The 27,006-nt window shown below is 37.9% G+C and overlaps 2 protein-coding genes and 1 long non-coding RNA gene across 6 annotated transcripts in view; 1 reads left to right on the top strand and 2 right to left on the bottom strand.

The window, feature by feature from the left end:
• The window catches only part of pou2f1a (POU class 2 homeobox 1a), a 27,464-nt gene extending 12,192 nt beyond the window's left edge, over window positions 1-15,272 (bottom strand). Inside the window, exons 1-5 of one of the 3 annotated variants that reach the window (XM_066660162.1) lie at window positions 15,166-15,272; window positions 2,443-2,508; window positions 2,266-2,360; window positions 506-661; window positions 256-358 (exon numbers count right to left, since the gene is read on the bottom strand). In XM_066660162.1, the coding sequence (XP_066516259.1) occupies window positions 256-358; window positions 506-661; window positions 2,266-2,360; window positions 2,443-2,508; window positions 15,166-15,211 (466 nt within the window). In that variant the 5' untranslated portion in view covers window positions 15,212-15,272. Of the gene's footprint in view, window positions 1-255; window positions 362-505; window positions 662-2,265; window positions 2,361-2,442; window positions 2,512-15,165 lie in introns of all 3 variants that reach the window. The other 2 variants (XM_066660161.1, XM_066660163.1) reach the window with 2 other exon arrangements.
• On the top strand, window positions 14,046-23,807 carry LOC136686409 (uncharacterized). Of its 2 annotated transcripts, none has more exons than XR_010800317.1 (4): window positions 14,046-15,421; window positions 15,647-15,821; window positions 22,181-22,370; window positions 23,445-23,807. It is a non-coding gene; the product is annotated as an uncharacterized lncRNA (long non-coding RNA). The 2 variants fall into 2 exon arrangements; XR_010800316.1 differs by having other exon boundaries at window positions 15,647-15,796.
• dusp27 (dual specificity phosphatase 27) lies at window positions 17,570-24,344 on the bottom strand. The gene is made up of 5 exons (XM_066660160.1): window positions 24,235-24,344; window positions 23,421-23,557; window positions 23,034-23,265; window positions 22,202-22,419; window positions 17,570-20,504 (listed from the first exon to the last, which is right to left on the bottom strand). The coding sequence occupies exons 1-5, from the start codon at window positions 24,342-24,344 to the stop codon at window positions 17,746-17,748; spliced, it is 3,456 nt and encodes a 1,151-aa protein (XP_066516257.1). The 3' UTR covers window positions 17,570-17,745.
• Between the last annotated feature and the right edge of the window lie 2,662 nt (window positions 24,345-27,006).

The raw sequence follows: 27,006 nt of genomic DNA on the forward strand, positions 1-27,006 counted from the left end.
CGAGTCAATGATAACAGCTGAGGTAAATAAACACCGGTTGCGTGCAGTGGGAACAAGCCATGGTGCATTTGCTCTCCAACTACAGCGGCTTAATAATCTGCCGCATGAGGACAGACATTAGAATGCTGCCTACATAATCAGTGCAGCTCACTAGGTTTTGGGACAGGTAGAAGCAGAGCAATACTTGTACAGAATTGTACTGTAACAATGCATCAGAGCACACATTATGCTGTTTGTTGGTGTGTTCACGCATACCAGTCTGGCCTTGAGGTGACGGAGAGAGAATGAACTGGGCAGGCTGAAGTTGACCCGGCTGCACCAAGACAAACTGAGGCAGGTTCAGACCTGAAGGCTGAAGCTGCTGAAACACAAGAAACCACAAACATAACTAGATGGGTATGTGAGAGAAACCTTGCTCTCAGCAGAAGAGTATGTTAACCACTTTTGAAAGTCAGTAAACATTATTTGACCAGGTGTGTGCAAGTGCATGGTATGTGTTTCTCACCGGGGCGATCTGTATGGGCTGGGAGAGGGGGATCTGAGTTATTGGTGTAGCTGCCATGGTGGAGATGTTGGCTCCAGTGGTGCTGTTCTGCCCTGCTGAGTGCTGCACAGCTGCTGCTAGGAGCTGCACTTGCTGCAGCGCTGAGTTCAGACTCAACTACACATAGAGAAAGAAAAAAAAGAGTGAATGAATATTAGAAATTCAAAAAAACCCATTACTGTTTTTGTTCTAGACAGGATCAGCCCAACAATGTTCATATTGCTAGGCTGCATTTCCTTCAAGCCATAGATATGTATCCTCAATCACTGCCTACTTTGACAGGAAAGAGCCATTGGACTGAAATAAAATAAAAAATGACCACCAACAAAAATCAATTTGCTGGATGTCTTGTATTTAAAAACCCTGAGAGAAACATAGCTGTACACAAAGGGCAGAGCAGATTCAAATCAGTGAAAGAATATTAAAAGCAGATATCAGGAGTTGAAATCTTTTTCAATCTAGCAACTATAACTTATTCTAAATGGTTCCCTGTTGCTACAGTGCCCAGAGCAGGCAATAAGCTAGTATTTAGCATTTATAAGTAGCTGTATATAGTAGTAGTATATATAAATATAAAATCACAGCTATGATTTAATCAGGTTATGGCTAAGACATGAATTACATTTTAAACATGTCCTACTCTTTACTGTAATATACACAAATTTCAAATGGCCATCACTAATCTAAAAACATTGCTGTCGTACCCAGACATTGTGTTGAAGATCTGCAGAGTTCCGGCTTTCTAACAAACACTACAATTTCCATGTTTTCTAATATACACATAAACACACAAAAATGTGTACATATTTTCACATACAAAATCAACAAGTGTAATTTGAATGTGGGCATTCTAATTTCAAAATTCCAATGCATTTCTACATATAATTACCACCTGAAAGTCAAAATGACATCCCTACACAGGAGAAGGAGGAAGAAAGATCTCCACCATGTTGCCCCTAATGTCTATGTAAACAATATTTAGATGAAGAGTAACTCCTGTTTAAATCTATGGAGCACAAAGAGCCGCTGAAACTTTCATAAATGCCAGAATTTATGTTGGGGAGGAAAGAGTGTCTGCATTCGTTCTGCTCATGTTTCACAAATGAGGGCATTATGCAGCGCACATAAATTCTGCATAGATTTGCATATTCTCCTCCACCTGTTTGGGAGTAACTGCAGCAGTGTTTCATTAGCATACCGCTCTGATCACTCACACTTGCTTAGAACAGATAAGTGCCAAGGCACTTTCTCATTAAATTACATTTAGCTTGTCTTTCCTTTGCCATGGAAACTGAAGAAGCACTGGTCATTATGGTGTTCACTTGTATAATATTCATTCTACATTACATAAAAGTAGAAACTACATGTCACCCTACAATAATGATCGGAAACTTAAATATGATAAATTTGGGTAGACTTATTTTTACATCTCATTGAAATGTACCTCCCCACCAAGAATGTGTTTCTAAAAAAATAGGTTTTGGTCTAAATCATTCTCAGAATTAACGCATTCAATATCTACTTCCCATCACCACCACTGTCAACAATAACTGACTCCCATGAAAGTGCATTTTAAATGTGTGTGATTGATTTTGGTCACAGCTGAGCAATTTATGCAGAACTATTTGAAACATCAAGAAACTACCTACTTAACTAAATTACTGTGGCACTCCTACCTAACAACTTTGCTATTTCATATAAATATACATGTGCAAATTTACCTGTTTGAGCAGGGCTTGTGCCTGTATGTTGCTGATTGCACTTGCTGTTTGTCCATTTGGTTTCTGCTCTGAATCCAGCCCATTTATTTGAGCCACTACAACAATGCAGTAAAGGAATTAGAAATGTATTCGTGCATAAACAATATCCAAAGCTATAGTCCATACATAAAGTTTTACCTTGGATCCCTTGCATTTCATTCTCCATGGCAGTTTTACTTGACTCTGTGCGACTATGTGCTGAATCTGCTTTTTTTAAAAAAAAAAAAAAAAGAGAAAGAAATTAAGCAAATAATTACAATAGGACATTAATTGGTCAGTAAAATAAAAGGTTCAAACTGACAGTCTTTGTTCTTGAAAGGTATTCATTTATAATGTTTAAAAAACTCATGTGTTAATATTCATTGTACGTTACACTGATTAGAACAGCTAATAATGCATAGAATCTTTGTCTTTTCCAATTTACATCTTTTGCAATGCAGAGTACTTATCGGGAACAGCCAGTCATATCAACTGCAAAAAATTAAAAACAATCTGCCTATTAGTAAAAATAACATGTAACTTCATTTAAAAAGAGAGTACAAGCTACAAATCATGCTAAAAAAATAATAGTATTGCTAACAAAATACACAACTGATGAACCACATAGCTCCATAAAACACAACACATACATGATTTTCCTGACACATACCTATGATTTAATCTGAATAAATTACAATATGCAAACACAAGACAGAAGGCCATAATCTGATATATATTAAGGCTAATTTCAGTAATATTTTACAAATACAAATTATGAAAATTATTAAAACCTACATCAAAATATTCATACCTGAAATAAGACAAAATTCTTTCCTCTAAGTCATATCGATCCAAGTCATAAAGCTCTAAAAGACTCACCGGACACAGCTGAGGACATGATCTCAATCTTTGACAATTTGCGAAAGCACTCTAAGCTACAAAACAATCCACAATACTGTCGATATAAAACAAATGCAGAGAAACCTGAGTGCAGTTATCCACTTGCACCTACACTGCTCCAGGAGTAATGGTGACAGTTACGAGTGACATATGGAAAAGTTATTTCTCCCCTCACCAGAACCAAGCAGAGACAAAGACTGCAGCTGGAACTGTAGCATCCATAATGAAAACTTAATCAGTATTCAGCTGATTAAAGCCGTATGCAAATCTTGCACCCTGCCGCTCGTTAGGCGAGCGCGGCTTTGAAGTTTGGAAAGCAGTTCATTTTACAGAGACCTCTGAAAGCTTTCTGCATAATTCACAACTTTCATAAATATTTATCTGCTCATTAGCATATTAATTGGATAGCTTTTAGGGTGGGGGGTATGGCAAGCACAACAGTTAGGAAGAAGTAAACCAAGCCCAATTACCACCCGAGTGTGACTGTTTTAATTAAGCTGAGAGGGCGAAAACCTTCCCAGCATGCAATTTTAGACCTGACAACAATGCAGGAATTCATTTCCTAACAACCACTGTGGTGTGTAGTGAAACAACCCAGAGATAAACAGAGATAAACAATACAGTTACATATCCTGAGATACACAACTGAAAATAAAACAGGATATACCCAGTGGAGACTTAACATATAGGCACAGAAATGACCTGAAATGCTGATCTACAAGTGGCATGGATTGTAGCATATTTGCATAAATGTACCATTCCCACTCAGCCTCTTGGTCAATAGTTGACCATTTATAAATGTTCATTTTGGCAGTGCTAAGCCCAGAGAAGCAATGACAAAGGTTCAGGTCTAAAGCCAGGTAATAATTATATACATATATATAAAAAATATATAAGTTTTAATATTTCAGTATCCATTGTTTACAGCGTGTCACTGACTGACATTAATTACAGGGCACTGCCGTCAGTTCATTGCACGCAATTTTTAAATTAGTTTAAAACTATTAATATTGACAAAGTCAAGAGGTTTTTGTTTGATGGTGATGTCATGTTTCTTGTTTATTCGTGACAGTTTTTCTGTATCTTTTATAAGGTGCATATCAATATAGGAATTATATTGTAATGAACAAAATTAAAAAATATATTATGATATTATGAGATTATGATTTTGGCTATATCGTCCAGCCCTACTCCATTCTCCCCATTACAGGTCAGTGAAGCATCACAATGATTTTGAAGCTGTAATTGTAAGGTAAACATTTTTGTTTTTATTAGAATGCTAGTAGATTTAAGTCAAGTGTGGAGAAAACTGTGGAATGTTTGAAAGGTTATAAAGAGAACTTGTCATATACAGTTGAACTTCATTATTCTAAATTGTGAGCCAAAGTTTACACCCAGTTTAATTATCGTCAGATCCACCCACAAGCTATGTCTCCCCCAATCACACCTTGCTCCCAAGTTATAGGAGTAAAGGTTATAACATATCACTGAGATAGAGCCACAGCCACCATTTCCTGTACTCATGCAAATGTATGTCATTGGACAGGTCAAAACACTTAGAGGAGAAGACAAAATTTCCAGGTCTGTAATTTTAACTGACAAACATCCTTTACGACTATCATCATGTTGAATTCTGGGGGAGGGAGGACCACTGGGGAATAATCTAGTGAAGACCTTTTGACATTAAGCATATACGCTTATTTATAAGCTAAATTTCATGCTGAAAGGCCTAAAGCATGGCTTGCTTGTGTAAACCATAAAAATGCCTGCTCAGAATGAAGAGTCGTGTGTCTTCAGTGCTCAGAATGAACCAGTGTCCACCATTGGGAATAAAGTCTATTGACCTTCTGCTCCAACTGTTGCTATGACAATAGTAAAGCTGAGAGAGGGACCCAGTTTAAGACGAGGGAGCTTTATAGTTAAAAAGGCAAGAAAACGGAGGTGAGGGAAATGCAATTTACATACCACTGTGACGAGGGCTTCAGAACCCTAATTGACACACAATGCATTATGCAAATGCTTTAATTAATGCATTTAAAATGAGCAATTAATTGGCCTTTCATTCTATTGAAAGCATAATTCAAACCAGATAAGTGAAGGATCTGCAGATTACAAATGAGGTGCAGAAATTAGGCATTCAAATAACACCCATTTAAATGTAGCCATGCAAAACATTCCTGGCTCCACTTTGGAATGAACAGCTGGAACAGGAGTTACGGTCTTTCAAACCCCAGGACTGGGCCCGACATGCCACCAGAAAACAGGCTGGTGTACTGTTTTTCATACTGTTGTAGCTGAAGGCTTTGTGTTTGTTCTCAACAACACTTTTAAAATCAATTTAAAATATCAGCTTTTAACCTTTAATACAGCTGTTAAGCATCTGTATTAATAGCTGCACCTCAGTGGAAAAAGAGATATGGGAGAATTAAAAGACTGCAAATATTTCAGTTATAAAAAAAACCCCAAAACTCAAATTTAACTCATTAAATGTCAATGTTTATACTCATCAGACACAAACTTTTCACAATACACCCTCCTCCCATTTAAATCGCTATGGGAAAGAGTAGCTTCTAAGAATTGCGCAATGTTAATCAGTTTGTTGCTAGTGTGTTTCTAGCTGGTTGCTATGGTACACAGGCACTGTTTCTATGGCTAGGAATGTTTACAAACTGTACATACCCTACTCATCAACTTTGAGACTTCAGCAAAATAGATTTTAGAGTATATCACCATAAGGATAAAATATCAGTGAAGAAACCCAGAAAAAAAAAAGTTAGCTTGAGTAAAATGGGTAGGAAGGCTCAGATGACCAGGCATCATAGGTTGGTTTTTCTTGTTCTGATAGACATTGCAGCTACATATTCTTAATTTTCATATGTTCTTATTTTATTTATTCATTTATTTTTATATTTCTGGATATTTCAAGCATTTGCAGAAAAAATATGCCTTATCAAGCATGTAAAGGGCAAAGAGAAGAACATTAAGGGAACATGAATAGGCATTAGTTTGATATTCATCTTTTTTCAAATACAACTGTATAACAATATTCCATATTTGAAGAGGATATCCACTTACTGCATTGTCATTTATGAATTCATTATTAACTCAGAACATTTAAACCCAATGTTCACACACTGGTACAATGTAATATTTTCACATGTTGGAAATGCCAAAGACAGTCCTAACACTACCTGTAACTAAAGTTTCTGAAACAAATAAAATTAAAATTAAACAAATACACCCCAGAGCTAAACTGCAAAGTTAAAAAAATAAGATCAAGTAGAATTAAAAGAAACATCCACGATTTTAATCAAAAAACAGTTTTTATGAAATTCAAATATTTTCCCACCATTTGTGTGCTTGTAACGAGTCTAATGTGTTTACAAAGCCCCAATTAGAGGTGTGCGATATGACAATATTAAATTGTGAACGATAAGAATTTGTCCACGATACACTGTCATATACTATGTTGGATCTGCCGTTCTTATAAGTTGCTTATGTACTGTGTGCATATTACACAACAGTCGAATGGGCAGACTCTTGGGACACCGATAATGTAAGTCACTGCTCTAAAAATGTACGACTACTGAATTAAAACCAAAAGAATTCGTTATTCCATACATGAGATCTCTTCCTTGCAAAACCCCGCAACCCCCCAAAAAAACCTAACTGTGGCGCCACGAAGCCTGAAGAGCCCACAAACACACACAAAGGATACCAGCGCTTATGTAGGTTGTCCCCTTCAAAACAAGACCAAATTTGAGTCAATTCACTCGTTAGTAATCATGTTTGTGTAAAGAGTACTTGCAAAAAGAAACAAAAACATCAGTTCAAAATAAAGTACAACAAATAAACTAAATATTTTAAATATGTTCCCCGTGGATCTCCGTTATGGCCGTGTAGCTTGGGCTCTCAGCTTTAACGACACTTCCATCAAGTCTGTAACCAATCAAGGACGATGCTCAACCAAGGAGGCGGGGAAGCAACCAAGTTTCGGCGCCTAACAGACGCAGACCGTGAGAGACGACACAGACAGTTTTCTATGGCAACAACAATCAAAACAGTAAATACGTTTTCAAAGCTTAGCTCCCCTTCACCATCTACTCTTTCCCTACTGAGACTATTTAAACACAGGAGGGGAGTGAAGGAGGCGGCCTCTCTCTACAACTAATTGGGGAAAGCTCCCTCCTTCCAAAGTGTCTGGCCTTAAAGGGGAAGAGTACTGGGTTAGAAACAAACCTAAATATCAGAATAAATCGAGGTGAGTCAGAACTTTGTTTTCCTGTTTGGTGATGGTAAAAACTGCAGTGGGCTATTGGGCTTGTTTTTCTCCACCTGTTTTTAGACTGTCACACCTCCAATCAGTGAGTTCTCACAGCACCCCCTTCCTGTGGCTCACTTCAATGCACAAAAATGTTTGTACATGTTCTTAAAAGACACAGAACACAAACGTCACAAATACCGCCCTCATTTTGAGATACCATCCAAATTATATATATATATATTTATTATTTTTTTTTTTAAATAATTTTATAGACAAAGATGCATAATTTTAAGCATGTGCAGAGCATGGGCTAAGATAAATGAACATGACACAGATGCAATGTGGAAAACATGCAAGTTTGCTGACAAGTCTGAACAAAGTCTTCACTATTTACATTGGAGTTACATAACCTGTCAACTCATTTATAAACTGTAAGAAATTAATACAAATTCACATTCCAGGTGATGCCATTCTCAGTGCAATTAGGATAAATACAAACTATAAACAATACACTTAAAATCGTTCAATTTATAAAAATAATAATACATTATTATTATTATTCTCAGGAACAGGTAAAATGGCTAAACCTGTTCTAAACCTGAAAGGGGAAGTCTACTACTGCGGGGAAATGGACAATTGGGGGGAGGGGGGGGGTTGGATAAAAAAAATGAATAATAATAAAATAATTTCATTATAATTTCAAGCAAAATGTAACAAAAAACTTTCAGAAATTGCGTAATGTCTTGTAGTTGCAGTTGATTTCACTGCTCGCCCCAAACAGTGAAATAATATTTTCAACACTCCTCCACTAATGCTGTATCAATAAACAGAGCATTATGATGGTCTTCCCTCCACCAGAATTCAACATGATGATAGCCGTAAACTCCTGTTAATATTTCTAGCAGGGATCAGTCTCCTTATTTATAACATCACTGGTTTTGCCGCACACAACATTGTCCTCCCAAAAAATGTCCCAAAATTGCTTTTATTTTGATCCAGCAGTGTCTAGAGACCACTGTCCTAAACTCCTGTCATGAAGTACATGCATTTCATGAGGATGGTATCATGAGGGGCTAGGGACAGAGGGTGGAAACATTGACTCACTAATTTGCATACTGCATCTAGTCTTTGTACTTTGGTATGGAGACGTCATTCGTTGTTATAGCAGATTTTAACCAGAGGAAGAACAGCGCTTAAAAATGTGTTTTTGTATTTGAAAGAAACCTGGTATATTTTATTATAACAAAGCAATACAGTGTTTAATGAAGATAATTAAAATGTGTTACTCCTTAATCCAACCTAATATCAAAAGCAGCTTCACAAACAAGAAACGAAAAAAATTTCACAACTTTCAGAGTTCTAAACCTTAGCAGAGAAGCAAAGCTGTCCTCGTTCTAACTTTGTTTAGGGTCCTTCTACATTTGCATTTCTTTTAGCAAGAACTTGTGGACATTTGGAATGCTTCTCAAATGCTTGTATGTTCTCTACACATCTGTAATAGCATTATTTTCCATGATACTCAGTCCAGACGAATCAAAACCTGTCTCCATAAACAACAGAATATATTTTTCAAGCAGCAAAATACAAAAATGAAAGATTGGTGGAAGTTCTCTGGACTTCGCCTGGGACTGTATTATCAGACCTAGGAAAAAAATAAAATCAATGAGAAAAGGGAGATCATTCAGACTGACAAAGGGAGTGATTGTAAGGTCAGCTGCAGGTATTTAGCATTTCCTTTTATATTCATGCAATTTAATTAGAGAGCTAGAACCTTGCTTGTGACCATATGACAATGCGATTTAATTCAGGAACTTCAGGATTTAATTCAGGACATCCTCTAGTTTTTCATTGCCTTCTGGATGCGAGTTTTATCATAGAGTGAGTATGTAAACATTTCATTACAGACATCCCCCATAAAACCTAATCCAATCTGAATGGTACTTGAGAGTAAAGCTCAGTTTTTAAGTGTTTAAAAAATGCCTTAACATCCTCCTTAAAATCAAGCCAACTCCCTGTATCTCTCCATCAAAGGTCTATATACTGAACTTAACTTTGACCATAAAATATTAAACATTATTGACCAATTAAGAAACATTAATTAACCATTTAATAGATTACAACTGGAGTAGGTGATTTGTCTTTTTTGTTATATTTTGCTATATTTCTTGAAATAGTCAAATTATCTGATGACATACAAAGCTCCCTTTTGAGTATTAAGTCTTAGGACTTTAACACCTCTGTACAATTATTTCATTCAAACTGAACAAAACGACTGAACTGGTCTTATTTGCCTGTCTACTACATCACTCTCTAAGCCTCTCCGATCACTGCCCCATGCATGCAGCACAGGGTTTCAGACAAAGAGACTGGACAAAGCCAGAGGGCAAACCAGAAAGAACGTCATTGTATTTGCTGGATGTTTTCTTACTTGTGAATGAGACATAAGGTATGGTGTCGGGTGAGGTGATGTGTTCCCCTCCCTGTGTGACTTATTAAGCCATGTGCACTGTCACGGTTTATTGGAGTGGGTGTGAAACAAGTGCTAAATATGGGGGTTGAGACATAAAAAAAAACCTGAGAATTTTAATTTGTCTAACAAGATATTGCTAACCTCATTCATAAGAAATGTTTAATGACTGCCAGTAACATCCAAATATCTATCATTCCCTCAAACTGTGTGGCATGGGGGGGTGGGGGGGGGGGCACATAGACTGTCTCTTCTGTTAGGAGAAATGCTGATCCTTGAGGTTAAAGGCAACATCTAAGATTGTGGGAAAACGCTGTTGTCTCTGGTTTGTTTACATTCAGAAGCTCAGCGTCTTAAGGTGGAACCCCAGAAACTCATTTGTATGTCAAGTTGTGTATTTGTTTTTTTTTTTCTTTTTTTTTAATACAGTGGGCTCTTTCCCCAATTTAAAGTCAGCTCCATCTACAGCAAAAATAAGTCAAAATACCAACCTATGGAGCAAGAATAGAGCAATACCCACATATTTTTTCATGCTTTTCAATATTTGGAGGTGTATTTGTTGTGTAAAAACCTCCAAAATGCCAATTCTCTGCTGAGAGTCCATGAGCAGAGAGAGAAAAAGCCTAGCACACTGGATTGACACTTTTTTAAACCCTTAAAAGACACTGGGTCATCTTAAACACTTTAAACCGGTTTTGAGCATGCAAACAGACTGGAGAGTTGGCAAATGGTGAGGAAATTTATAAAAAATGTTTTTGATGAAAATGAAAATGGAGTGAATACAGCATTTAATTCGGATATAGTGTGAGAAATTCTCAAGGGGAAAGATGGCATTGGGGGAAGAAAATCACATAACCCACATAACATAACCCAGTCTCTAAAAGCTTTCATAACCAGTTATGGCTTAAAGCAGAAATCTGTAATACTGACAGCAAGCATTTAAAATGGCTATTGAAGTCCATATTCAAAACACTGGAGAGCATTTTTGCAGCACCCCCCAAATATACCATACCATGCCTGATGTCTGAGACAGTTACAGTTTTGAGATCAAGAACCATGAGCAACAATAAGGTCAAGTCTGCAAAATAATTGCTCAGTGAAGGAAAGCTAATAACAGTATCATGTGTTTCAAAGAGAAATAGACAACATTCTTTTTCATTGAAGTGAAACGAAAACAAGACCTTATGCCAACACACATTCAAATTATGCCATCCTACAAACAGTATAAGCAGAGAAAACTTAAAGTGCTCAAAAGAAATTTGACGTGCAAATTGCACAGCAAGCTTCTTTCCAGTAACTTAAAAAGGAGCTGGACTTTGTGACATAGCTGAATTATGTTATATGTAATGTTGCAATCTGTTGCCTGCAATCGGTTATATAAAATTTCCCTAATTATAAAAGAATATTGAAAATAATAAATGATTTTTTTTTCCAAATAATTCAAAATAGACACTGATTTCATTTTTTGAGTCAGATTTTGACTTTAAGGAATTCATCATTTGCATTCAGTCTACAGGTGCAGCTCAATAAATTAGAATATCATCAAAAAGTTAATTTATTTCAGAAATTAAATTCAAAAAGTGAAACTCATTATATAGATGCATTACAAACAGAATGGTATATTTCAAAGATTTATTTGTTTTAATGTTGATGGATATGGCTTACAGCTAATAAAAACCCAAAAATCATTATCTCAGAAAATTAGAATAATAAACACAAACACCTGCTAAGGTTTCCTAAGCCTTTAAAATGGTCCCTTAGTCTGATTCAGTAAGCTACACAATCATGGGGAAAAATGCTGACTTGACAGATGTACAGAAGGCAGTCATTGACACCCTCCTGCTGTATCCTAGCATATTAATGGAAAGTTGAGTGGAAGAAAATGGTGCAAAAGAAACTGGGAGAACCAAACCCTTGAAAGGACTGTCAAGAAAATGACATTCAAAGTTTGGGGGAGATTCACAAGGAGTGGACTGCTGCTGGAGTCAGTGCTTCAGGAGCCAACACACACAGGCATATCAAGGACATGGGCCACAACTGTCACATTCCTTGTGTCAAGCCACTCATGTCCCGGAGACAATGGCAGAAGTGTCTTACCTGGGCCAAGGAGAAAGAAGACTGGACTGTTACTCAGTGGTTCAAAGTCTTGTTTTCAGATGAAGGTAAAGAGCATCTATGTGGTATTGTCAAGAGGAAGATGAGACACACCAGACCCAACAATGCAGACGAGCTGAATGCTGTTATCAACGCACACTGGGCTTCCAAAACACCTCAGCAGTGCTACAGCCTGGTTGCCTACATGCCACGCTGCATTGATGCAGTAATTCTAGCAAAAGGAGCCCAGACCAAGTATTGAGTGCATATACTGCACATACTTTTCAGTAGGCCAACATTTCTGTATTATGTATGAAAATATGAAAAATATTTTTTTCATTGGTTTCATATCCATCCATCCATCCATTATCTGTAACTGCTTATCCAATTCAGGGTCACAGTGGGTCCAGGTACCTGGAATCATTGGGCGCAAGGCAGGAATACACCCTGGAGGGGGCGTCAGTCCTTCACAGGGCAACCCACACACTCAAACATTCACTCAAACACTCACAACTACGGTCACTTTTGAGTCGCCAATCAACCTACCAACGTGTGTTTTTGGACTGTGGGAGGAAACCGGAGCACGGGGAGAACACACCAACTTTGGTTTTATATAATATTCAAATTTTCTAAGGTAATGCCTTTTTGGGTTTTCATTGGCTGTAAGCCATAATCATTAACATTAAAAGAAATAAACACTTGAAATAGATCACTCTGTCTGTAATGAATGTATATAATATGAGTTTCATTTTATGAATTGCATTAATGAAATAAATTAAATTTGATGCTATTCTAATGTATTGGGATGCACCTGTAAGACCATTCAATGTCAATTTTTTACATTGTAATGAAGATATGTTTATAAAACAATATTAACAATATAATGGGTAAAGTTTGGCAGAAATTCAGAGTCATTTATAAACCCAGGGTTCATTTTCCCTGTGTATGCCAATATGCTGCCTATATTTCTGCTTTGTATTTTCTATTTAAATTTTGCTGAATAATAATAATGCATTACTCCTGTAACTATACTACTATAATATTTTTAAAAGTATGTACATCTACACGTTTGCCTTCATTCAGTACAACCAGATATATAAATATGCAATTATTCCCAGCCTCTATCGCCACCTACCATTCTGCCAACTAACAGTATTGGTTTGTTGGGTAAAATGAATTTGACAGTTTAAAACCAGTTTCACACCAGAAATGCTTAGCCATGGTGTTGACTGCTCATTTTGCACATGGTACAGTTTCTAGCAATTAAACAACACAAGAACATGCTAAAACAAAACAATAAAACAAACAAAAACATGACATTGACTTTTTAAATCTTTAACCATGCCCGACATATGAATATGTAAAATGGCTCCAAAAGTAAGAGCTATCAAAAGAGGACATAAATCAGTCACTTGTTAATTTGCTCTCTGCTCTACTATCACTAATTTCTTTCAAATAATTTTTTAGCCCATGTTTATAAATAAACAATGCAGAGCATGTATGATTTGGTTGGTTGTTCATTCTTAGTGCTGCTGTGACACTGAAGTGGTGGTTATGTATGTAAGTTATGTTCGTATGGGTGGATCAGAAACAGTAGTGCTGCTGGAAATTTGAAACGTCAGTGTCACTGAGAATGGACCACCCCCCAAAAGTATGCAAAAACAAGTGTCCTGTGACCACTAATAAAAGACTAGAGGACAAACAGTGCAAGAACAGATCAGCTATCACTACTCTCTTTATTTAAATTTATATCTACAAGGTGAACCAAAGAGGCAGAGTGCCTAACAGAGATGTCAGTGAGTATACAGAGCAACAGGTGTAATGGTAGATCTACAAAGTGCCCCTGTATAGTCAGTGGACCTGAGAGAATGGTCTGTGACTGATAAAACAAGAAGCTGGTGTTAATGTAATGGCTGGTCGGTTGTGCTGTAGGCACTATTTCCTCTCTTTCCTATCATGGCCAATGCAAAAAAAAGTATCGTTGGTAAATATCTCTACAATTAATCATTTCATTTCAGAAGCATTGTGGATGACGTTGTTTACGTCTCTAGCAACTGAAGAAATGTTGAGAAGTCGGTGGAATTCCCCTTTAAGTTTCCAAATGCAAATGGCGTCGGCTTAAGCGAATGAATCATTCATGACTAGTGTTTGTGTAAATGAATATTCATAGGCAACTTTGTGTACTGCAGGAGAGTGATAAATAAACACCAAGGCAATTGTGCCGTCTTTAACTTACTGCTGTGACAAACTGTGGAAATATTCAGAGTAACATTTTAAAATCCTCTGTCGCGGTCCAGAGTTAAAAGTGACCGTTACAAGTTACTCTGCGTTTGAAAACAGCACTAGTCCAGTCACCGTGGAAAAAAAGTAGGGTATTTGAGAGGAACCGAACAGTAAAAATGTGTAATTACAGAACGCTGCCATTAGTTTAGCGAACAGTTAACACTGGACAGGTAGATAACTAGCCTGGTTTAATTACTTGTTTATGTCGGACAAAGAGAGAGAGAGAGAGAGAAACAGAATGCCGGGTGTCAGTACTCGGGAGGAAAACACAGATGAAAAACCGACAAGGATCCACTTTTAACTAATTTTGCGAGTAAAAAGTAACAAAAACATAAGTTGTTCGCAATGTTTATGCATGAATGTTCAAATACTGCCTCCACTAACGGCTAGCTACTCTTAACATTGTGTATTCACCAGTTATTGTGTGCCGCTATCTGCAGAAACTAAAGCCGGAGTTGGAGTGAGGTTAGCCGGCCAGCTAAAAGCAGCCAACCCGCCTCGGAGCAGCTAACCCAGCCGGAGAAATTCAGGACACATTTAAATACTCGAATTGCACTGCTGCCGCCGAAAACACAACTTTCAACGACATTGATCCAGGCTAGAACCGGAGCTCTGAACGAAAACCTCTCGCTGTGTGAATATGTAACTAACAGTGCTTCGAGTTTGGTTGGTGAACGTTACAACAACTCTCCTCTCGGGCCAGTGAGCAAAAAAAATACGTTCCCAAAATTAAATTATTATGGAGTAAGTCTCTTCGTCTGGTCCACCGTAAGCTGTAAACTGTACCCGAGCCTCTATGCACCGTTCTTAGCTCGTATAAATTAGTTGGTAGGAAAAGGAATGAGAATATGAATATGTAAAATGTACTGATTACCTGCTCTCATGCGCTCATCTTGACTCGCTGATCCTCTGTCCGCCATTTTGAATATTTAGTGCAAGTCACAACCCATCCCCGAACGAAAATTCAAAACTACACCCCCCACCTCTCCTCACTCTCCTCTCCCTCACCTGCCCCGTTTCTTCAGCACTCTCCTACCTGTCCAGTTTAAGGTGGTAGGAAAGTTTCCGTTTTCATCAAACATTCGTGCATTCAAAGTGATATTTTGAAAACATGGAAAGGGCCAGAACAGGTTTGTTTGAAGTATTTTGTTTACATTTTCAGAAAATAGAAATAATACAAATAGAATGATAATATAAAATGTATCAAAATAAATGCCCAGAAAACAATCACTATACTTAAGTTGCTGTCACTCAAAGGAGCCATGTTAATACATTAAGAAACTATATGCTACTTGTCTCTAGTAGATTTGTTTGATGTTATATTAATAATTATTTATATTTTCACTTCTACACAGTGGGATGGCATTCTTCTACACAGTAGGATGCACTTTGGTAACTTTTACTGGAAAAACCATTCCGATCCACAGAGGGGCCTCTTCACAACTTATAGGACTTAAAGAATCTTCTGCTAAAATCTTGGTGCCAGATACAAATGACACCTTGAGGTGAGGACGATCTACAAATTAGTAGGTAAATTCATAATATGATTATGTTGAATGGTGGGCCCCCAAGCAATACGATGTTTATTGTCACCAAATATTCTGAAATTATCCTGTTTGTAGGTAATTTGTTATGACCTTCACACAAGCTAAGCTCTTGTAGTCCCATTTTGTTGTTGTCTCCACACACTGAAGCTGTATTAAAATGTGGGTAACCCTGGGATATATTTATAAGCAACTTGCCATGTTTTGTACAGAAACCCTGACATATCATTCTGCTTGAGCTTTTAAAACTGCACTTCATAATTTTAGGACTGCAAGGTTGCAGCCCTGTCACTTTGTTTGCACAAAGGCTACATGATGATGAATCATTGTTAAATCCACTTCATTAGTTCCTGACTTCCCAAAGACAATATCATCCTCTCCAATTTCATCCTCATCATTTTCTTGTACTGTATCAGAGATTGTTTTCTTCCATTTCTTCAAAATCTAATATAAATCTGTCTTTTCTCTCACATTAGACTGTTACCATATTTAAGTTTAGTTAACTTATTTACACAAAACATGAAATTTGACGAGCCTTTCCACATTTTCAGCATTTTTAAGAGCAGCCCATACGTGACTAAAGGTATTAACTATATTTTAGCATCTCCAGGCTTTTTAACTGTGTGATCACTACAAAATTAATGGATTAACCAAGATGATCCTAGTTTACATTTAAATAACAGGTAACATAAATCTTTATTAGGGTACAATATATTTAAAATAAATATTCAGGGCTCATCTAGTTTAGAGCAACCTTCTAACTCAGGACATTATAAATACTTAGGTAATTAACTTATGCGTTCATGCCCTGCGCCCAGAGGTTTCCGGGTGGGATCCGGACTCACTGCAACCCTGAACTGGATGGGCGGTCGAAGACAATGAATTAATGAATGAATGAAATGATGCTTATCAAAACAATTAAAAGTGTCAGGGGTAACAGCTTTCCAAGAGCAATGTTTATTATTGCCAAAGGAACACAATTATCCATTTTTTATTTTAATCTAACCTGTTTACGAATGGGGCGGCACAGTGGCACTAGAGGTAGTGTCTCTGTTACACAGCTCCAGGGTCCTGGGGTTGTGGGTTTGAGCCCCGCCCTGGGTGACTGTCTGTCAGGAGTTTGGTGTGTTCTCTCTGTGTCTGTGTGGGTTTCCTCCAGGTGTTCCAGTTTCCTCCCATGTTCCAAAAAAAGACACATTGGTAGGATAAATGTCCTTAGGTGTGAGTGTGTGTGTGTGTGTCGCCCTGCAATGAACTACAAAAACACCCCCCCCCCCACCGCATGTTTTCGTCTTGGGCCCAGTGATTCTAGGTAGACTCTAGACCCACCGAGACCCTGAACTAGATAAGCGGTAACAGATAATGAATGAATGAATGTTTAGAAATGTTACTTTGGGACTGAAACACAAGAATGAAACCCAAAATATCTTTTACTCAGAGTAGACTATGACTCTCATTTAAAATTCAGTGTTTGTACGTCTGTGATATTGATGATGTTGTCTTCAAGATCAACACGCAAAACAGAAACTTGGAGAGACTTATATGAAGAAACACTTTAAATGTGTTTGTTTAATGTGAAAAAAACTACAAAATACAGAGTCACCATGAGTTCTTTAAAATTGTTTCAGAATTCAGTTGTAGGGTATAAGAAATTACAATACAAGAAAACTGAGTAAAACTAAGCAGTTTTAAAGTAGTGTGGCTTTAGGTTTTTTGGAATAGGTATCATAAATCATTGGGGCTTTTTTGTTCTTAATGACAGTACTATAGATCTGAAGGCACTGACCTGTCATTCTGTGAAATGATAAATTTGTGCCACTGAGAGGATGAAACACAATCCTTAAATTATAATTTCAGTTAATTTCGGTTTTGAATTGAGTCCCTCTACAGAAACTGTGTAGAGTGTATTTCTAGGAGTCATTGCTATCATTAAATGACTTTTCCTCCTTTTGTTTCCTCCATGCAGAAAGTACTTCATCATCCTCTAACTCTTCTGCTACCCGTGCTCTTGCCCTCTGTCTGATGCGATTAATGAAAGCAGATATCTCTTCATCGTCTTCATCTTCTTGTCTTGTTTTTGTCCTTGAGTTCACCACACTGTCATCAGATCGCGATGAATCAGTAAATTTCCGCTTGGCTGAGTATTCCTGGTAACTATCCTCTTCCTCTGTTGCACTTCTAGGATACAGTCTCCCAGACATGTATTGGCTAGGCTCGGATGTTCCATTCCAGGTGGCCTCAGCTCCAAGAGGCATCCTTAGTGACTGATAACCGAAGTCTGGACTGGGGTCTCTGCTTAAATCACTGTCAACTTCATATCGGGTAGTGTTCTTTGATGATGCAAAATTATAATTCACCTCTTCATCATCCTGTACAGCAAGTGAGCTTCTTTGACTTGGAAAATCTAAATCTGGCAGGTCTGGAGGTTCTTCATATGTTGGCCTAGACATGCGCGGTATAGGTGTTTCTTCACCGCACGTTTCTGGCTTGCTGGAGGGGGGTCTTACATTTTTGAGCCACTCATCAATACTGCAACTGGAGTTTGATGAGGCAGGGAGGTTAAGAATTCCTGAACGTCCAAAATCTTTTTTGGGTTTTGGTTTTTCACAGGGGCTTGCTGATGAATCATCTAGGTTAAACTCACTTGATTTAAGTTTGGACTTTCCAAGGACATTTTTGTCCTCATCTTCATCTTCATCTTTTTGCTTTTTCTTTTTGTACAATGTACTGCGCTTATTGTCTTCTGTAATCTTCTTTATTTCATATGAAGCCATCTTTTCTCTCATATCAGACTTTATTTCCTTTTCCATCGTGTCCAGTTTATGTAAGTTTACCTGGTCTTGGAATAAGCTGAATAGGGGTACACTGGTTGTTGTGATTTTGCTCCTTCGAGAGCCTAAACCAGAAACGGAAGAGAGACTGGACGCTCCTCCAGCAGATAGAACTGACTCTGCACGTCCAGCTGCAGAAAGTACTGAGGCGGCCCTACCCCCAGCAGATAGCACAGATTCAGCCTTATTACGGGCTAACAAGCTGGAATAGGAAGACCCACTTAAAACTGAGGACTTATCATCTTCCACACCATGTCCATGTCCTGCTGGTGAGCCCGCACCCAGACTGAAAACGGACCCAGCCCGAGAGGGTGGGAGACTCCCTGCCATAATCATTTCAGCTTGCTTTTGCATGAGTGTCTCGTTGACTACATTTGCAATCCAGTTCTGAATGTTTGCTATGTTCACCATTGGTTCTCCGTTGGGTCCAAGCACTGGGACAGGTGGTTCAGGTGGGGCAAGAGGGACAGCCAATTGGGAATGAGTGCTACGGCCTGAAAGGACAGATGATCTACCACTCAACATGGAAATGTTGTCATCTCCTGCAACACTTGCAGAAGGAAAAGCCCCAGCACAGAAAGCAGACAGTGGGATGCTACTCCCACTCAGTGCACTTTCAGTTTCCCAGCCACATACAGACTGGCTCTCCTCAAGTGTTTTCTTGGAGCGCTCCAAAATTTCTTCTCTCCGCTGTCGCCTCTTGACCGTGGCAGAATCCTCTCCACGACTCATCTCTAGAATCTCATCCTTATTCTCTTCGCCCCCGTATTTCTTCTGATGTTTCAACTTCCAAGTTTGATATGCAGTTAGGTTGACGTCCTCCAAAGCAGGAGCAGGGGTCTGAGCCTCACCTTCGTCCCCATTTTTGTTCTCAGCCTCTGATTCTTTCTTGTTCCACCCAAACTGTAATCTTTTGATTCTCCATCTCTCCAAGGGGGTCAGTTTGTCCTTGTTTTTCTGGCAGAAATTGTACATTGAGCTTGTGTCAGAGAGAATACTCTCTACCTCATCATCTATCTTCTTTTGGCTTGCCTCGCTATTTGTGTCCTCATCTCCTTCCTTAAGACGATACCTTGCCGCTGCCTGCTCCTCGATCTCCCTGAGACGTTGCTTCCACAGGTCAGCGTAACTGCTGCAGCTTGTGGTGGACATCGAATCTGAGGGGGGTCTGCGAGGGCGGCGCTTAAGCCGCTCCCTCACCAGCTGCAAATCCTGACTGGTAACGCTCTCCAGGTCCTCTGGCCGTTGAGCTGGCCTCTCTCCATCTCCTACAAAAGACTCTTTGTCCTCATCTTCGCACAATAGCTGGGCCTCCCACCAGTCATCATTCTGGTACTTCTCATTCCGTTTCTGCCACTCCCGAATCATTTTGTCCACATCATCCTCTTCATACTCACCATCTTTTCCAGGGAGAGCAGGGTCCTTTGCAGTTGCTCTCTGGTCAGGTCCATTTGGGCCTCCAAGAATGCCTGCTTTCAGGGCAGCAGCAGCAGCAGATGAAGCAACACTGCTCATAACACTGGCACTGTCCCCCTCTTCTTCCACCATGATGGAATTAGCTTTGACTCCAAACATGCTTTCCTCCTCATCGAGGCGAGCCCGAGTGTCAATCACAGAACACTGACTGAGAGTATCGTCATCGTCATCGCGCTCCTCCATCAGGGTTTCATTGAGTTGACGCAACTGTTTTAGGAAGCCTTCATTGGGATTGATGGCACGTTTCTTTCTTATTTCCATCAGTGCCTCCATGATGGACATGTTGTGAAAGATCATTAAGTAAGCAGCAACTAAAACAGCTGAGCGGCTTACTCCCATCATAGAGACCACAAGCACTTTCCCTGTGAACAAAGGAAAAGATCTTCAGTTTGAAGTGTATTCATTCCTCCTCAAAAGTTTTAAATCACTGTCATATAGAATCAGTATTGTTGGAGATACATGTATAAAATTATTCTACAATAATGAAAATATTTTATTTTATTGATATGATTTTTTTTTGCTTTAAAATGAACTGAGCTTTAGATGACACCACAGCATCTGAATAAGCTGTATAGCAATTTATTTAACTCATAATGTAATTATTATTCAGAATGGATATGAAATAAGTGACCAAGTTGTTCATAAAATTTTTAAAAATATATTATAAAATTTTTAAATCAACACTGCATAATTTATTACTGAATAATAATTATTAGGCCTGTCACAATAGCCATTTTTTTGTGGTTGATATATTGTTCCAGAAATAATTATGATAAACAATATTATTGTCATTTCAAGACTATTTTATGCCCCTGATATAATAATAATTTAATAGAAAAATAAAACAATACACCCTTTAAAGAGAATTGAACTTTTTGCTAAAATGTTGTTATTAAGACCATTCAGACATTGTAATTGGAATATTATAAATCCTATAAAAATAAAACATAAAATACAACGACAACAAAGAGACTAGAGAAGATCAGAGAACAGAACAGCAAGACTGAATAAAATATTGGTGATATTCATTCTAATGTAAACAAACAGGCAATTAAATACAATGGGACATGAGACATTGAGGTCAGTAAAATTATTGAGGAAATGTCCATATATTGTAAAATAAGTTGATAATGTATATCAGGTATATATCAGTATGTATCAGTGAGAAACTATTTGTACTAACATCAAAACAGATTTATATCAATACTTCTTTTTGTTAACACAAAACAATGGTTGAAAAAGGGTAATAGTAACTTTGCATATAAGGATCTGCATAAGATCTGTATCTGTAAGTCTGCTGAATTTAGAAGCTTGCCTGATATACAAGCCCTTTGTAGGATTTGACAGGCTATTTATAGCAGTGTTGCAACCTCTTCTTTAAATATTCTCAGACTCATTAAGCTTGCAGCCATAGTTGTTTGTAAGTGGGGACAGGAAAAACAACTCTTGAGGGAGGACATTTTGCTATTGTATTTTGTCCCTACAAAAACTACACTACAAAATCTACAAACTTTTTTACTCATTACATGTTATTTTTTTTACAATGATACATGTCAGTGACATAAATGAGATGACTCTGGTTATTCTGTCCTCTTTTGTCTTTCCTTTGCAGAGTTTAGTTGTTAATTGTTTCAACTTACTTTATTAATGTGTTTCCCTTGGTCTATTTTGGTCAGTTTGTGAAATGCCACATAAATGAAACTACACAGGATTTTTCAAGTAACAACTGCCCAACACAATAAGAGGTTTGGTTTCTAGGATGTCATTAGTTTTGCTCATTCAACACATGAACAAGTCTGACTCATATCATTGAGTCATATTACACACTTAAGTAACTGAATATGCTTTCCAGCATGGTTTATCTGCTCATGTTCAGTGAATTCTGTTGCTGTCTAGCTGTGACCAAATGCCAAGACATTGGAAACTTATTCATTAAGAGTAATCCAGTTCCCAGAGCTTCCTTTGGGTTTTTGCTATCTGTGACGTGATAGTAATGTTTAATAATGATCCATATCTGATCAATGCCCCATTCTCATAGGCTCCCTTTACTTTTACTTACCTCTGTGAGTCAGCAAAGCTTCATCAAGGAACTCAGCACAGGATCGTAGGTGTGGTGAGATGTCTGCATCAGAGAAGTCGTCAACTTCAATACCCATGTAGGTGATGTTCATCCCCTCGTAGAAACTCTCGCCGGTGTAGACCCCAGTGCCATGGCCTGCATTCAAGATGTGAGTGATGCCCAGGCGCTTCAGACGAGCTTTGTTGACCGCTACGGATCTGCAGAATTATATTTGTATTAGACTCTCTGAAGTGATTTTTATTTATTATATCAGAATTTAAACTTCTGTTTTCTGTAAAATGACAGCACTTTCACTCTGCTTTTCAATGATCGGTACCACCACAGAGCAGGAATGATTTTAGTGGTGGATCATACTCAGTGCTGAAATGGTGGTGGTGTGTTAGTGTGTGTTGAGCTGGGATGAGTGGATCAGACACAGCAGTGCTGTTGGAGTTTTTAAACCCCAGGTTATATATCCAGCCAACACAACCAATATGAACTGTGAAGCAACAGATGAGCTACTGTCTACAAGGTGGACCTATGAGCTAGGATGAGAACGATCCACTACCCAAATCATGCCTGCTCTGTGGTGGTCCTGACTACTGAAGACCATGGTTAAATGGGCAAAGGAAGTATGCAGAGCAACAGACTGACTGCAGTATGTAATTGTAGAAATATAGAGGGCCTTGTATGGCCAGTGGAGCTGAGGGAATGGACAGTGAGTGATCATAATAGTACGGATGATCAATGTATATTATCATATAGAATTCCTGAAATCTACACATAGCCGAATGCCATACACGGTGAAACATGATTGTTTGAAGAATCTCACTTTTCTCCAATGAAGATGTTGGGCCAAACTTCATCCACTGGGTTCAAAGGGGCTTCCAGTCGGTCCTGAATCAGAGCTCGCTGGATGTCTAACACGCAGGGTGTGTTATAAGGGCTTTGATCATCGATAATGTCTTTAACACGGTTGTATAAATCCTCCACCATTAGTTGCTCTGCTTTCTCCAGCATGCTCTCTGGGGTTGAGGCCAACTTCAGCTCTTTGGGCTTCAATTCTGAGAAGAAAACAATGACAGATAATGTTGAGTTTTATTGTGATGTATGTGAGATATTCTTTTTACCGCTTTTGTTGTGTGTAAATCTTAAAGCGCTTACAGTATTTGTAATATTACAGCAATTACAAACTTGTTCTGTGCCAAAATGTACTTACCCTCATTGATAATCTGTTTTGCAGCAATGGCTGAGGAAAGGTGAATGGGTTCCATGAAGATACTCTCAGCATTTGACCCAGAGATGATGGAGAACCGATCAGAAATGGTAGAGAAACGATCTGACATCATGGAGAAACTGGAAAAGGAACAAATTTAAACTACTTTATCATAACAGTCACTGTAAGCAATTTTAAACAAGTAGAAGATTAGAACAATAAATAAAATCTTACTGTTCAATTTATCACAAACACACCGTGATGTTGAGGCCTGGGCTCTGGTGGACAATTCATTTTTCCAAGAACACTGGCGGCTTTATATTTTATTTACAAATGGTCGTTTTTTTGTTTGCTTTCTTTTCTCAGTAGAGGCTTCCTTTTAAATTAAGTGATTATTTCATGGCAGTTGGACCAATAGAAATGGTAATTAAAATAATCATGCTTTACTATTACAGTTTTTTCCAGAATCATCTCCCTAATTATTCATTTCTGTCAATTCCAACTGTTTGGTCGGCATCCCCCAATCACATTGGTAAAGGCAAGCACATGCTTTTTCCGAGAGGTGTGAAGCCAGCCACCACTGGACAGAGGAGAGTACAAATTGCCCAGATCTGTCACATCGGCTAACAGAAACCCTAACCCTAACACTGCACAGAAAAGTGGGGATATCCTACCCACCAATAGACAGCAATGCCAATTGTGTTCTTTTGCCCCCCCCCCCCCCCCCCTTCATTGAAAGCCCTATATTTTCTTTAAACGGTGAGGTTATTTTATTCTGACTGAATTGGAATGTAGTCAGGTTGAAATGATAGATGACCTTGGAGAAGGGCAGCGTAGGTAATGGGCTTGAACGTCTTTAACTGCAGGAGTTTCATCCTCATCAGGAACCTTTTGATCCTCTGTGTTGTTTTCATTTGGTGAGGCCATGTTGATAGGGTCCTCTAAAGATGATTTACAAAGAAATACACAGAATTTCAAGACCGTTCCAGTCCAGTCACTTTCACTTCATTAATAGAAGAACAGAGACATATCATTGTGATTGAACCTAAGGTCAACAGCCTTAACTTAAAGGATAGTTAATGGAGTTGTAACAATAAAAATGGAAATACCAGATTGTCTGACACTAACCCAATGAATATTATTTGCAATAGTAATGGGTAATGTATATTTTCTTTAATTAATTGGTTATATTAAAATAGTAAACAAAGCAATTATGGAACATTATCAGAAATGTTGAGATCTCCAAAATAAAAGTAGCTTGGAAACTAAATTCCTGAAACTAATGTTAATGAAGCAGCCAACATAATGTTAGATCAGATTTAACATTCTTTAACGAACAAACATCAATACATAACAACCTACGTAACACCCACCAAAAAAAAATAGCTGATGACAAAGACAAAACTTCAGACCCCATGTTTTGTTGGTTTTCTAAGTAACGATAATTTCATAGCTGCTACAAAAACACATTTATTGTTTATCAATTTTTAACCTATTGAAATCACTGTGGCCAGTGAAAATGAATGTTATTTTTTTTAATACTTGATTATGTCCATGTTAAACTCCTGATTTCACATTTTTTTCACTTCGAAAATAATAATAAAAAAGACCTGCACACCAGTGAAAGAGAAAACACATTTATCCTGAATAAGAACATTTATCCACTTTAATAATTTGGCAGCATTCCAGCAGATGACTAGTATGTTTTGACTGTGATGTCTGTAGCTAAATGAGTTTGGTTAAAACTTTATATTGAAATAATACTAAATTATATTTCTTTTATATTAATAATACATATTGTTTACTTTATATTTAGGCTTTTATGGTTAAAACATTAACTTGTGGTCAAAAACAACATGTCTACTGTGTTTGTGAGCTGGTCAGAGTGCATCAGTCTTAGAGGTAGCTAGTTATATTTAGCACAAGGACAGCTGAGGAACTCTTCTGGAACTCAGGCCTGACACCAGAGCCCCTGATATGGAAAATGAGTGAAAATAAAAATGAACAAAACACAAAAATCAATAAACGAGCTCTGATTTACCTTGAGATGCCACCACCTTCACATTTAGTGTTCCCTTTATGTCTGAATATAGAGAAAGGCTGGGTTCTTACCAGAGGCTGAGGGCAGCAGGGTCTCTGGGCCGGTGTGGGGCAGTGAATGAAACTGCCAGCAGAAGTCTAAACTTAGGCTAATGGCTGACAGACCCCCCCCCACTGCTGAGGGTCCGCCTCTGACATCATCTGGAGGGTGGTAGGCTGATTTAATTAGTGATTTAGAACCACATGCAGACACAAACACATTCTTATTAGTTGGCCACCGTGTTTGACAAAGAATTTTAAATGTAATTATTATTAAGTTTTTACAAATAAAGGACATATTTCCTTGTGATTCAGTTCCTCGATTTAAGGTCCACCTGTGCGATTTTATTTTGTTTATGTACGCTGCATATTTTCCCCTCATGACATCAGAACACTGACAACATATAAACACCTCACATTGTGATTTAAACAGAAAACTATGCGTAAGATTTTTACGTTAAAATGTTCATCTTCAAAATCATTGTGATGTTTTACTGGTCTGTAATCGGGGGAACAGAAACTGAACTATAACTTTTTTTGGAGGAGGGTAGGATACCACCCACCTCCCCCCTCCCCATTGATTTCTGCACAGTGCTGTGAAACATTCATTAATGAGCAAAAACAAAATAAATAAATAAATAAAATTGTTTGTTCGTTGTCCAATTAAAAACACGTATCTCCTAAAATAGTAACTTTACAGGAGAATCCAAAGTAATTTTAGAGCATTTCTATTGGAACTTTTATAATTAATTTTTTACAAAGTGTGAAGGACAGCTGCTGTGTTCAAATTTTTAAAAAATTGACAAAAATGGAGATACATGTTTGTAATGTTACAGCAACGATACAATCTTCTTTTTTCTGAGTACAGTCCCTATACAGAGCTATTGTACATCTTTGACTCTTCCTACCAATTTACTACCTGTTTTCACTATTCTCATAAGCTTTCTTTTACGCTTCCAGCTCAAATCCCCAAACAAATCCGTCATATTATAACAAAAAGAGAGAGAAATCTGCAAGCCCTACAATATCTGTCTAACTTCAAACTCACCGGGGTGGTGTCCCAGACAGAGATTAAGCCTAGGCCTTTACCACCCCACAGCTTTTAATGAGATAAAGCCACTGTAGACCTTTCTAATAAATTAACTCACAGTCATCCCCCTAATTTTCACCAGTGACAGGTGATAACTGGTGTACCCTCTACCACTAAAAATCATCTTTTTTCTTCCCATCATTTCCAAATTACGAAGCAGACAACAAACGGTGACATGCTTCAGTTACTGTCACTCAGCATAGCAAGGACCGCCATGTCATCTGCATATTTAAATAAGTTTAAAATCACAAATTCTAAAACTTTAGAACAGAAAAACAGAACTGGAGATTCATAAATATTTACAACCACCCACCCTGATACAATTCCATTTATATTCACTCTTTGGGGGCAGTCTGACACAAAATCTTGGATGCACAGAATGCTACCACTCTTTGTCGTCATTGTTTTAACAACCCTTTC

Source organism: Hoplias malabaricus, chromosome 2 (assembly GCF_029633855.1).
Source record: "Hoplias malabaricus isolate fHopMal1 chromosome 2, fHopMal1.hap1, whole genome shotgun sequence".
Taxonomy (NCBI): domain Eukaryota; kingdom Metazoa; phylum Chordata; class Actinopteri; order Characiformes; family Erythrinidae; genus Hoplias; species Hoplias malabaricus.

What these genes read in the sequence shown, in the direction of transcription:
- dusp27 (XM_066660160.1), bottom strand. Translation starts at nt 24,344, where the DNA reads ATGGCCTCACCAAATGAAAACAACACAGAGGATCAAAAGGTTCCTGAT. An exon ending in AAAACAGATTATCAATGAGG is followed by an intron (nt 23,266 to 23,420) that starts GTAAGTACATTT and finishes TTTTCTTCTCAG; the next exon opens with AATTGAAGCCCAAAGAGCTG. An exon ending in AGCTTTGCTGACTCACAGAG is followed by an intron (nt 20,505 to 22,201) that starts GTAAGTAAAAGT and finishes CTTTGTTCACAG; the next exon opens with GGAAAGTGCTTGTGGTCTCT.